The 12626-nt window shown below is 46.8% G+C and overlaps 1 protein-coding gene across 5 annotated transcripts in view; it reads left to right on the top strand.

Annotated features, from left to right (window-relative positions):
- adgrl2b.1 (adhesion G protein-coupled receptor L2b, tandem duplicate 1) overlaps nt 1-12626 on the top strand; it is a 71366-nt gene that overhangs the window by 31423 nt on the left and 27317 nt on the right. For all 5 annotated transcript variants that reach the window (XM_083689526.1, XM_083689530.1, XM_083689527.1 and 2 more), the window contains exons 5-7: nt 1365-2165; nt 9598-9900; nt 11657-11757. In XM_083689526.1, the coding sequence (XP_083545652.1) occupies nt 1365-2165; nt 9598-9900; nt 11657-11757 (1205 nt within the window). The remainder of the gene's footprint in view (nt 1-1364; nt 2166-9597; nt 9901-11656; nt 11758-12626) is intronic.

Here is a 12626-nt window from a genome sequence, read left to right as displayed (position 1 = left end):
TCCAGTCCTAATCTGTGTGTTTTTGTACCACAGGACCTGAGGCTCTCTCTAATTGTCTTTCCCCCTCATTTCCCCCTCAAACAGGCCTGCGAACATCTCTTTCTATCTTTCTCTCCATTTCCTCGAACACACTCTGCTACTCACCTGTACCTGCTAGTTGACTCATGCTAATCTTTCTCTTTCCCTTTTGCACTCTTCTTTGCTTTCTTTTCCAATGCCTAAAATAGAAGTGGAGCAAAAAGGTAAATGAGTGGTCCGGTCCTTACCCCCCACCCTCTCAAGATCCTTGTTCTGTGGTGTTGAATACAGCCCCCCCCCCCCCCTTGTCTCCCCCCTCCAGTCAAATGCCAAAACTCATAGGGTGTTGATTGCAACACTAGGGAGTCCGGTATCATTCTAAAACATATTGTAAAAGTCTTAGAGGTCTCCAAAATATGTTTCTGTTCAGACAGGAATGCACAACATATTATAAGAGCAATACCCGACTGATGCACTGATAAAGCTAAGGAGAATGCCCCCTGTAGGCTGCATAGCACGTGGTGGTTCCATGGCAGTGATGGGTGAGTGAGGTTGAAGCATGATTAAAAACAACCCTAACAACAAATAAGTATGTCTCTTGTCATCTAGAATCTTCCTAATTCTTTCAAACATTTGAAGTGATACCGTTGCTATGGCCTCCCTCACCCACCAATCGTTACTCTGTCTTTTGATGACCAAAGTAGAGTAAGGCCTCTACCGCTTTTCTCCCGTCTACGTCCCAAACCCCACCCTCATTCTACTCCAGCCTCGCTGCACCTCCATCCACAATCTGTTGTTTGTTTTCTCCACAAGATGTGAAGTCCTCTCCCTTTATCATTTTGTTTTATGGCCATATGAGTGTGCATGTGCAGTGCGCCATTTACTTTCTCAGCCTTTTGTGGTATGGATGCCATAGTGTAAGACAGTTTCGAAAAACACACACTTGTTAGGGCACAGACTTCCTCAACCCTACCTCACCCATCTCTCGTCATTGTCTTGCATTTACAGGATCTTTCTCCTTTTTCGATAACTCTTTGGGATTGAATTTCCTTTGTCCCACACAGTTAACGTGTACGGCAGACTCTTAAGAAGCACATCCACACTCATCGTCGTACTCGGCCATCTTGTCTTCAGCTTTTAATTTCCCCTTTATTCACAATGCACAAAGGAATAGTTGATATTCAACATAAATCACACTGTCATTTTGTCCCAGATGTTTATCCCACTCTTATTTGGACTGCAGCGAAAAAACACACGTGTTGATGAAATGTGAAATATGTTATTTTTCATCAACTTTTTACTTTACTTAAACATATCATTTGTTTCACTCTTTCTCCTGTCACTAGTTTTCATATGTCCGGGGACTCTGAAAGAGGTGGGAGAGCCCACCTTTGTGTTTGAAGCGGAGCAACAGGCAGGGGCGTGGTGCAAAGACCCCCTTCAGGCGGGTGACAAGGTCTTCTTCATGCCCTGGACTCCCTACCGCACCGACACACTCATCGAGTACGCCTCGCTGGAGGACTTCAAGAATGGCCGGCAAATCACCACCTACAAGCTTCCACACCGCGTAGACGGTACGGGCTTCGTGGCCTACGACGGCGCCATCTTCTTCAACAAGGAGCGCACACGCAACATCGTCAAGTTCGACCTGCGCACACGCATCAAGAGTGGCGAGGCCATTGTGGCCAACGCCAACTACCACGACACCTCGCCGTACCGCTGGGGCGGCAAGACGGACATCGACCTAGCGGTGGACGAGAGAGGACTGTGGGTCATCTACGCCACCGAACAGAACAACGGACGAATCGTTGTGAGCCAGCTCAACCCATACACGCTGCGCTTTGAGGCTACCTGGGAGACGGCCTACGACAAGCGCTCAGCGTCCAACGCCTTCATGGTGTGTGGTGTGCTGCACGTGGTGCGCTCCACCTACGAGGAGAATGAGAGCGAGGCCAGCAAGAGCCACATCGACTACATCTACAACACCAAGCTCAGCCAGGGCGAGTACACTGACATCCTCTTTCCCAATCAGTACCAGTATGTGGCCGCTGTGGATTACAACCCCCGGGATAACCAGCTGTATGTGTGGAATAACTTTTACATCCTTCGGTATGACCTCGAATTCGGGCCTCCGGATCCCGCTGAAGGTAAGCCTCTGTCTTTTTTTGTGTTGTGTTGTGTCGGTGTACCTCGATAATGTTCTAGTGTGTGCTTGTGGCACGGGGAAGTCACAGATGACTGGTTTTTAATTTGAAATGCAAGTCAGGTGTGATTCGGAGAGGAGAGTGTTTTGTAGTCTCGGGCAAGGGGCTCATTTGCAAACAGTACTTACAGATTCACCTTGGAATGAGGTATGACTCCCATTGTGTTTGTTGCTGGCACAAGGCTTCTCTGGAAAGCCCCGTTTCTTTATTACCATAAGGCGAGCTCACATAAGCACTCACTCTACTTGAAGCTTGGACCATATCAAATTCTCTAATCTCAGGTCCTTATCCCATGATGAACATTGCCCTTGTGAACTTCCTTTTAATGTTTGGAATGGGATTCTGCAATATTGCATGACAGAATGTTACCCCCCCCCCCCCCCCCGCCCCACTCCCCCTCCTTTGCTTTCGGATTCGGACATCTGTTGCCATGGCTACTCCATCAACTGTTCTGAGGCCATCATTTGCAATAGATTGGGGAGGGTGTGTGTGTGTGTCGGGGGGGGGGTTGGCAGGGGGCAATGATATTGTTCTGGTGTTAAAACCCATGTCAAAGTCCTGTGTGCTGGGTGGTGGTATGGCGGTAATCATGGCGGTTGACAAGGTTAGCAGAATGACTGCACAGTGAAAAGAGAGATCAATTACTGTTGAAGCGTTCTGTCAGACGGGGTACGGGGGGGTTTAAATTAATCTGTGAAGTGCTGAGGGGAGACAGACAGAGGCCCTTACATCACGGTCATAATAGGCGTAATTACCTGTCTGCAGCCCCCTTGTCCCTGAGAGCCAGGCTATGTCCTTGCAAAGTACTGAGCGGGGGAAGCAAGGAACTGAACTCGTTGTTCTGTGGACAGTGTTGGCGGTTGGGGGGTTGGGGGGTTCAAGCTACCACCCCCATCCCTCCCTCCCCAATGCTCTGTTCCAGATTAAGTTATGATTCTTAACTTCTGAATGTTCCGGGGTAGGGCTGTTGAGTGTAATCTGATCCTTGACCTGTGTGCGAGGCCAATGTCTCCACGGAGGCCATATGTTCCTGAACTCTGACCGCGTGTCAACACGCCTGTTTGTGTTCCGCAGTGCCTCTGTATCTCCCCAGCAGAGAGGAAGAGAGAGAGAGAGAGAGAGAGAGACGGAGAGGTCTTGACATGAAGAGGCTCCAAGATTGTAGTCTGTATTGCCAGACCCACCAAAGCCTCAATTAAGACCATGTTGAGATACTTGGTGCTCCATTTTTAATGAGTTCTCCATGCCTGAACTAGCATGCATGTAAACTGCCTGTTCTGCTCCCGTTCAGATGTATGTGAATGTAATTAACGACTGAATTATCATAATTACCCTCCTTGTCTTTTAACTGCCACACGGAAAGAGAGAAGTGGGCAATGCATCGGCAGTGCATTTCAAATGAAGGGTTTTAATGTAGCACTCAGGGGATGCCTCCATAAACGCAAATGCCACACAAACCCTGGCTGAGCTAGAGTAATCATGGAAACAGTACCCAGTTGTTGATTTTTACCCCTTGTCCCCATCGGTTCTGCTGCTGGAATCTAAACTGGAATGCACACAAAAGTATTTGCATTCATATCTTGCCACTGCAAACCATTAAGTGTCTTTTATGAGAACATTTTAAAAACCGCCTCTACTTGGAGATCGAGGAGGCAAATAGAAAAACGTGATGACTGCAATAGCGCTATTCAGGTCTTTATTTTTCTTTATTTTTTTGGGTGAATGGCACATGAAAGTAATTGGTTCATGTTTATGAGTTTGCCCAGATCTACACCTCTAACAACTCAACTATAGCGATTAGGGTTTATTGCGGCCCGCAATATAAAGTAGAATTAAACAACCTGTTCTGCAGGGTAATCTAATGGCGCTGAAATAATGTCTCTCTCACTGAAACTGAGGAGCACTTGAGGCGTAGAGAAAATTAATTGTGTCCATTAAGATTCATTGGCCCCACAGTGGAGTTCCTCAAAGAACAAATCAGTACAATTCTCAGCTTTAAGAGAACTCAGTCAGTACAATAGCACTTTGTCTGTGTGTGTGTGTGTGTGTGCGTGCGTCTCCTCCTTCTCCTCTGCCAAGAAACCTCCACCCTGTCTAAATGCTTATGCTTAGGTGAACCAGGGAAAGCCGATTATGTCTATATTGAGGGGTTTAAGAGAGAAGAGTTGAAAACCGAAACAAATTGACCTTAGAGTAAGTGTGTTTATTTACAGTGTGTCAGGATTTTTACCTTTAGAATACAGGTCCAGGCTGAAAAATAATTCCCTTGGTTTAATTCAAAATAAGCCAGGATTGATTTGAATGCACTGGTATGACTTTCAAATAACATCTATCATGTTTTAGAGTAGGCTAACTGCTTTTTGATCACACAAGTACAAATGATTTAAGACTTTGATAGGCCAGTTCCTTAGAAGACCCGCTCTTCAAGAGACGCGCGGCAATAAAAAGCATACCTAATTTCCAGCCATTACAAAATTTGCAGGGACACTTACGAGGTATTGTTTGAGACCCTCAAAGACATCGACTGGTCTCGGTCCACTGAATTCAAAAGACCAATCAGGAGGGCCAATAATTGGCAGGAACATTTCAAAGTAACGAGGAGAGAAAGAGAGAGGAGAAAATTAATTTGCCTTCGAGGTAGCATTGATCTGAGAGGCTAAAGAAGAGGAGCGTAAAATTAATGGCTTTGCCAAGGAGAAGGCGGGCGAGAAACGTAGGGTTTAACCACACAGAGAGGATCCGACAACAGAGAGCGGTCAGACGTGCTGCCGCACAGAATTCTTTTTTCTATCAAAAAAAGTTTGCGGGATTCTAATAATGGACTAAAATCTTCTTCTGCCTCGCAAAGCTAATGTCATCAAGCGGCTTGCTTGCTCGCATTCTGCTCACTCAACTTTGCATACTCAGTTATGCATATTTGCAATGTTTTTAAATCATTGAGCAAAAGCACCGAAGTGTGTCATCGTGATGTAGTCGCCGGCTCATTAATAAATGCATCGTGTACAAGGCGCGGTTTGTCTCTCTCTCTCTCTTTGAAGCAGGAAAAAAAAAGAAGGGAGAAAATATTTACAAGGATCACATTTGTACGTGCCACACAGAGACCAGGAGGTATTAGTGCATCATACAAAACTCATGTGGGGTCATAGGTCAAGGTGCCTGGGGACGGTTGGAACTGTTTGTTCTAGTTGTTGCCATGGCTCATGTATGTCTGACTGCATGATTGGTGGAATACGTGACCTTTTCAAGTAGAGTGGATGTTGTAGAACTGGGAGAAAAGCTGTTGGTCATTGATGTGAAAAGGAAAGGAGCACTGTGTGTGTGTGTGTGTGTGTGTGTGTGTGTGTGTGTGTGTGTGTGTGTGTGTGTGTGTGTGCGTGTGAGTGCGTGCGAGTGTGTGCCTTCGCGTGTGAATGTCTGTGTGTGTGTGTGTGTCACCCCCTCTCTCTTTCTCATGTAAAGTGGGCACATGGACTGGTGGTGTGTGGAGTGATATAGCTGTTAGATGGGCCCCCTAGTCTTCAGTTTCAGTCCCCATAAATCAGCACACATAGATGCAGGTCCTGGATGACAGGGCTTTTTCTGTCCCCGGCTTGCTCTTTAAAGAACACGTGTCAAGAACGCACACACAGCACCGTAGCACTGCTCAATTTGTTAATGGCTTCGGCTCCAGTCAATGGTAATAAGGCTAACGCAAAAAGGCTAATGCTTATTGGCTTCCCGCATTGTCCGATGGCAACGGTCTCTGCCTTCCTCTGCCAGCATGTGTGACTAGATGGTTCACTTAGACCCATTACGGTAGACACGGCAGACGTTTACGTCAGCACACCCGTGTCACATGGGCTCGAGTGGAGCAGGATGAGGCTGCATAAAAACAAGCTAATGTAAAATTCATGTCCTTCGGGGTTTCTTGTTGTTCTATCATTAGCTGTCAGTGCAGGGATCTTTAAGAAGGCAACAACGACAACACCGAAACTGCGGCTTGCCTCTCGTTGTTGTCCATTTCCTCTTAAGATATTCAGAAAGACTACTCGGACGAGTGGACTGGTTAAGATGAAGTCGTCACGTAGACACGCAAGAACACCTTCTCTTTCTAATAAGACTGTTTTTCTGTTGGACACCCCCACGCACGCACACACACACACACACACAGACACACTATTTCTTATTCTTATTCATGGTGATGCAGTGGGTGCTGGTGGTGCGTTGGCGGGTCCAACAGTTTGCTGATGTGTTATTATGCTCCTTGTAGGTGGCCATCTTCACACTTAGACAACCAACGTGCTAACAAGGAGAATGTCACACCCGTTCTGGTTTTTCCACAGTAGTTTGTTTTGTGACATTCGGAAGTTCACTGAGACTTCACTTGATCGTCTTCACGTGTCACAGCCAGAATAATTTAGCAGCACTCAATACTGACATTTTCATTCTGCCGGTTCTTTTTTTTTTTTTTTTTTTTAAACAAACTTGAATCGAGAAGACTGAAATAGCTTGTTTTGGCTGAGGGGAGTCAGTAGCCATCTGATTCATCCAGACCACAGACACACTCATCGTCCATTATGGTGTTGTTCTCCCGTCACACTATCTTAGATAACCGGGATGTTTGCCTGCGCAATTTTTGTGTCAAGAGTCATCAAAACCCCTTAGCTTTAAAAAGAATAAGCTAACTTCCACAAACAGAATGGCTAGGCCTTTGATCATCTTATGAGGGTTTATTTCATTATTATTTAATTTTCCAAGTAAGAATACTGCCCGAGGGTGAAGTTTTAGCATGGTAATCTACTTTTATCTTCAACGCATTAGTGGACAGTAGCGCTTAACCCTTTCCTCTCTTTCTCTCAAAGTCATTTTACCCGCCCCCCCCCCCCCCCACCCCCTTTTTGTTATAGACAACAGACATCACTCAACATATGCCACACAGTGCGTCCTTGCCGTCAGATTCCCTGTGAAGAGTGACTTTACCTGCTCTCGAGTAAAATGACAGCTAATTGAAGACCCTTCTCTCTGGGTTGAGTGCCCTACCAGAGGACACAAGGCTTTCAACGCTAGTGAAATGGCTCATAATCAAAAGAAAATTGCGGTGTGGGGCGTGTGGGGACTTCAGTGGAGGATCGAGTCAGTTGACTTTGCTTTATTTCTTTATTTTTCTATTTCTGTACAGAGAATGCAGTTTGGTGGTCCACAATAGAGACCACATTTTTATTGTTGATCCTCAGATATTATAGTTCATATGTTTCATCTGTATATATACACTGTGCTGTATTTCTCCAGTCCATGTAGGCCAGACTGACTCAGTCAGTGTTTTGTCTCGTTGTGGAATTATGTGTAATGGTTTTTAAAAGCTCTTGTTTACTCAGAAACCGCTTGCCTGCTGAGAGAAACTGAGAGAGGGAAAGAGAGAGATAGAGAGAGAGAAAGAGAGATTATGATGAGAAGAAAAGAGAGAGCGAGAGAGATAGAGAGGGAGCCCTATATGAGACCTGACATTATAAGCTCTCCACAACAACATCTGCTCTTGACAATAACTGGACATATGTCAGACGTCAGATTTGCATGTGTATGAGTTGGTGACAGGCACAATGAACCTGAATGAGTGTGGGGCAATTAAACCCCGCTCCCGCCGCGGGAAAAGGTCAATGAGTGAAAATGTCATAACACAACAGCTATACGTCCATTTTTAAATAGAGTGTGGAACACAGGCCACTTTTCTCCCCCTTTCTTTTCTTCCTTTCTTTCGCTGTGACAGCCAGATTTAACCTGTAGGAAAAAGCTTTATTTTACTTTGTTGTTTTATCGTCTATGGACTCTTAGCAGCATTTCCAAACAGAGACAGGCTTTGTAAGGAACTCCAATGTTTTACTGGGGGAAAAAAAAAACAACCAAAAACAAAGACTCTCCTGATCGCCTGATTGGCTCCAGACGCAAAATGTGGGCTTTGTCGTCGTTGTGACTCAGGAAATGGAGATATGTGTCTGATGATGGGGTGTCAGATAGCACGATATTGGTTTTTTTTTTCTTCCCACAAGTGCCCTGGGCCTCTGAAGAAGGCACTGCAGGCCCCTTCACAATGGCAGAGCTCATTGTGGGAAAACTGTTCCTATCTTCACAGCCTGTCTCTGTGATCGTGGGTGTAATATATGATCAGTCAGGCAGGCAGGAGGCCACTGCTATTGGTCCACGGTTCCACACACATTCTTTTTGTCTCCCTTTGCCACACATATCTGTGCCCAACACACACACACATACATACATGCATACATACATACATACATGCATACATACATACATACATGCATACATACATACATACATGCATACATGCATACATGCATACATACATACATACATACATACATACGCACAGAAAAACAACATGTGCGCACACATTTTCACCTTTTTTTCTCTTGGGTCTGTTTTTCTTTCCCTATTCCTGCTCTTTCCTTCTCGCTACAATATTTCCCTCTCTCATTCAGACACACATCCATCAACATCCACAGCAATGTGAGCACACATATAGAAACATGCGTACGGCCACACACACACACACACACGCACACACTTGGTGAACACTCACACACGGGAACACACAGACACACACAGATTTCCTCCATAGCTGCACATTGACTACAGCAGAGGCGCATTATCGCTGATGTATGGTTTTTGCCAAGAGCGTTGTGGTCGAGTTTCCTCCTGCCCGCTTTATCAAAGAGAGAAAGAGAGAGAGAGAGAGAGGGGGGGGAGAGAGACAGAGAGAGTGAGAGAGAGAGAGAGAGAGAGAGGGGGGGGGGGGAGAGAGACAGAGAGAGTGAGAGTGAGAGAGAGAGAGAGAGAGAGAGAGAGAGAGAGAGAGAGAGAGATGCAATGGTCTGGGGGAAAATAAGTCAAATGTAGGCAGGCTTTGTCTTCTCTTGACATTTAATCAGCCCACGGTACTGACTCCCTGCTAGAAATCACTCCTGGCCAAATGGATGCCCCTCTACCTGTCCTCTCCTTATTTGTGGGCCTAAGTAAGGTAAAAAAACGCTTCTAAAAAAAGTCAAAATAGCTGAGATTGTGTAGCGGTTTGCAAGTTTCGCAGGTTTTACTCAACTTGGTGCTGCACCAGAGCAGAAAAACCCAGGTGGAGTAATTATTATAGCCCAATTCTGCAGGGGACCTTTTTTCATTTTCTGGGAATTATGGGGTATCCATGATTCAGCGGGCCGGTTGAGAAATACCCACGAGCGATGGAACCGAAAGAGTAAAAGTACCATGAATGTTCCCTGCTCCGTGATATATATACGAGGGTTATGCAGTGAAGATCAAGGTGAGGGCTTTCAAGCTATAACGGCCACTCTTCTTTCTTCCCTTCTTCTTTCATCCCTTCTTCTTTGAATAGCGCCAACGATGGAAGGCTTCTCTGTGTCCTCGTCCCTGCCTGACACCACCACGATCGTCACCACCCCCGCCGCCACAGTGAAGGCCCTGGCCAACGGCACCCTGCCAGCAGACCCGAGGGAGGGCAGAGAGGGGGTCCCTAACCCGCCACCGGAGGACGCCCACGTCACGGCCGAGCCCACCTCCCCGGAGATGCCCCCCACGCCCAGGCGCTTCTGCGAGGGGGCAGTGAGGCGGGGCATCACCTGGCCCCAGAGCCACACCACCACCACGGTAGACAGACCCTGCCCCAAAGGAACCAGAGGTACGAGGGTGGGGTGTGTGTATCAGGGGGTGGGGGTGTGTCTGTGTGTGAGGGGGTGAGGTGTGTGTCTGTGTGTGAGGGAGTGAGGTGTGTGTCTGTGTGTGAGGGGGTGAGGTGTGTGCCTGTGTGTGAGGGGATGGGGTGTGTGTCTGTGTGTGAGGGGGTGAGGTGTGTGTCTGTGTGTGAGGGGGTGGGGTGTGTGTCTGTGTGTGAGGGGATGGGGTGTGTGTCTGTGTGTGAGGGGGTGAAGTGTGTGTCTGTGTGTGAGGGAATGGGGTGTGTGTCTGTGTGTGAGGGGGTGGGGTGTGTGTCTGTGTGTGAGGGAATGGGGTGTGTGTCTGTGTGTGAGGGGGTGGGGTGGGGGTGTGTTTGTGGATGTGTTTGTGTTTGTGCCATTTAGCTGATGTTTTTATCCCAAGCGACTTACATTGCAGTGAGTGCATACATTTCAGTATATATGGTGTGTGTGTGTGTGTGTGTGTGTGTGTGTGTGTGTGTGTGTGTGTGTGTGTGTGTGTGTGTGTGTGTGTGTGTGTGTGTGCGTGCGTGCGTGCGTGCGTGCGTGTGTGTGTGTGCATACACCTTTGTCATTTCCATAGCTGATATTACAAGTGCTAAGGTATGATAATCATTATCTACAATACTCTACGCCAATCATGCGAGTTATTGAATTATTCCATTATGAATGACAGAACTGTCACAACACCCAGTATAGGAGATCAAACACACAATGGGAAAATATGCAGTGTGGGTAGGAGGTGTGAAAGGAAGACGTGACAGAGGGGGAATGTATGTTGCCATCTTTAATGCGGCGATAATCAGTTGAGAAATACCATCATTTCTGCATGGATGACACTGACGCATGAAAATAGAATTTTCCAGCTCCACACTTTATTCCAACTTTATTAATTGGCAACCAGCAACTGTACAGTACAGGATAAGAAGCCTCGGCACTAATCCTACTAATCCCATTCATTAAGATCCCGACTGAAAGCTGCCGGCATCTCTCTCGTAGTCCGCTGAGAGACAATAGAACACTGGCAACCCCATGACTGGTCAGCCACGCTTTGCATGAACGCTTGCCTTGTGTTGACCTCAGCATGTGTGTGTGCGTGCGCGCATGTACCGGTGTGTGTGTGCGTGCCGGTGTCTGTGTTCGGTGTGTGTGTGTATATGTGTGTGTATATGTGTGTGCGTGTGCGTGCGTGTGTGTGCGCGCGCGTGTGTATGTTTCCATTCACTCCGCCCACAATGAATACCTCCCTCTGAACTAGCAACAACAGGTTTTAACATAAAGCAGTGCTTGAGATACTAGACTCACACTGCCAGACCACCATTTAAAGCATATTCCAACCTTTGAACAGACTTCCCCATTCGTTCCTAGTCAGTGTTCTCTAGCTGTGGGTGGGCTGGCGGCGGTGACTGCCTAGAAACCGGAATCGTCCTCTTTTTTTTTTTTCTTCTTCTTTCATTTGTTTGCACCCTTCTTCACTTCAAAGTGCGGAACCTTGTGTACTATGTAGATGACATGGTGATGTGTGTGTGTGCAGAGAGGATGTCACATGCCGGGTGTGACACACTGGGGAAAGTGGCCTCAGAGGAAAAGGTGTGTGTGTGTGCGCGCGTGCGTGTGTGTGTGTGTCCTGGCCTTAGAACTAGAGAGACAATATGAATGGAGAAACAGTCTCGAGGATCCGGAATGAGAGGAAGGCTTGGCCTCGCTCTAACGGGTTGTGTTTGTTCTGTGCTACTGTAGGCATCGCCTCCTACCTCTGCATGGTCACCGGCACCTGGAACCCAAAAGGACCCGACCTCAGCAACTGCACTTCCCACTGGGTGACTCAAGTGGCACAAAAGGTGAGTCGGAAAGGAAAGGCCCACCCAGTGCTTAGGGATTCAATCTAGCGGCGGTTAGCCTCGCCATCTTCACGTTATCCTTCCGGAAGGCTGGGGTCAGAATCCTGTGACTTCCTATATACTATTGTACGGTATGGGCTCCAATTTGCTTCCGTTAAAGAGCGCTGAGGACCTTTGTGTTGTGTTTTGGTCGTCTGGTGCACCGATATAGCTGGAGCAGTAAATGGGAGTGTTGAGAGGGTTGGCAAGGGGACTGGACAATTATGTATTCCATGTTCAATAATTACCAATAGGCAACAACGTCCATTTATTTGAGCATAACAGGCACAGCAGTTGCCGGGGGGATAATCTCTCATACCACCAATACATCCTCTCCAAAATACGTGGAAATAGGCCCTAGTGTACCGTGTATTATCGCATTATCACATTTACATTTACACGTATGGCATTTAGCAAACACCTTTATCCAAAGCGACTTACAACAAACACGTTTGTTTAAGTAAGTGAATTAGCTATCAATCAGTCATCATAACATAAAGTAATCAATGCTCGGACCAGGGGTCATAGGCAATCACAATGCTAGAAGAATTTATTTTGTATTTTTTTATTATTATGTTACATATTATTAGTACATTTTGTACGCTACATCCCCTTAAACACTGCATGACCTCTCTCTCTCCCTCCTCTCTCTCTCTCTCTCTCTCTCTCCCTCCTCTCTCTCTCTCTTTCTCTCTCTCTCCCTCCTCTCTCTCTCTCTCTCTCTCTCCCCCCCTCTCTCTCTCTCTCTCTCCCTCCTCTCTCTCTCTCTCTCTACCTCCTCTCTCTCTCTCTCTCTCCCTCCTCTCTCTCTCTCTCTCTCTCTCTCTCTC

This window comes from Argentina silus (assembly GCF_951799395.1).
Source record: "Argentina silus genome assembly, chromosome: 18".
NCBI classification, from domain to species: domain Eukaryota; kingdom Metazoa; phylum Chordata; class Actinopteri; order Argentiniformes; family Argentinidae; genus Argentina; species Argentina silus.
The sequence above is the reverse complement of the archived record's forward strand: the minus strand, read 5'-3'. Positions and strand labels throughout refer to the sequence as shown.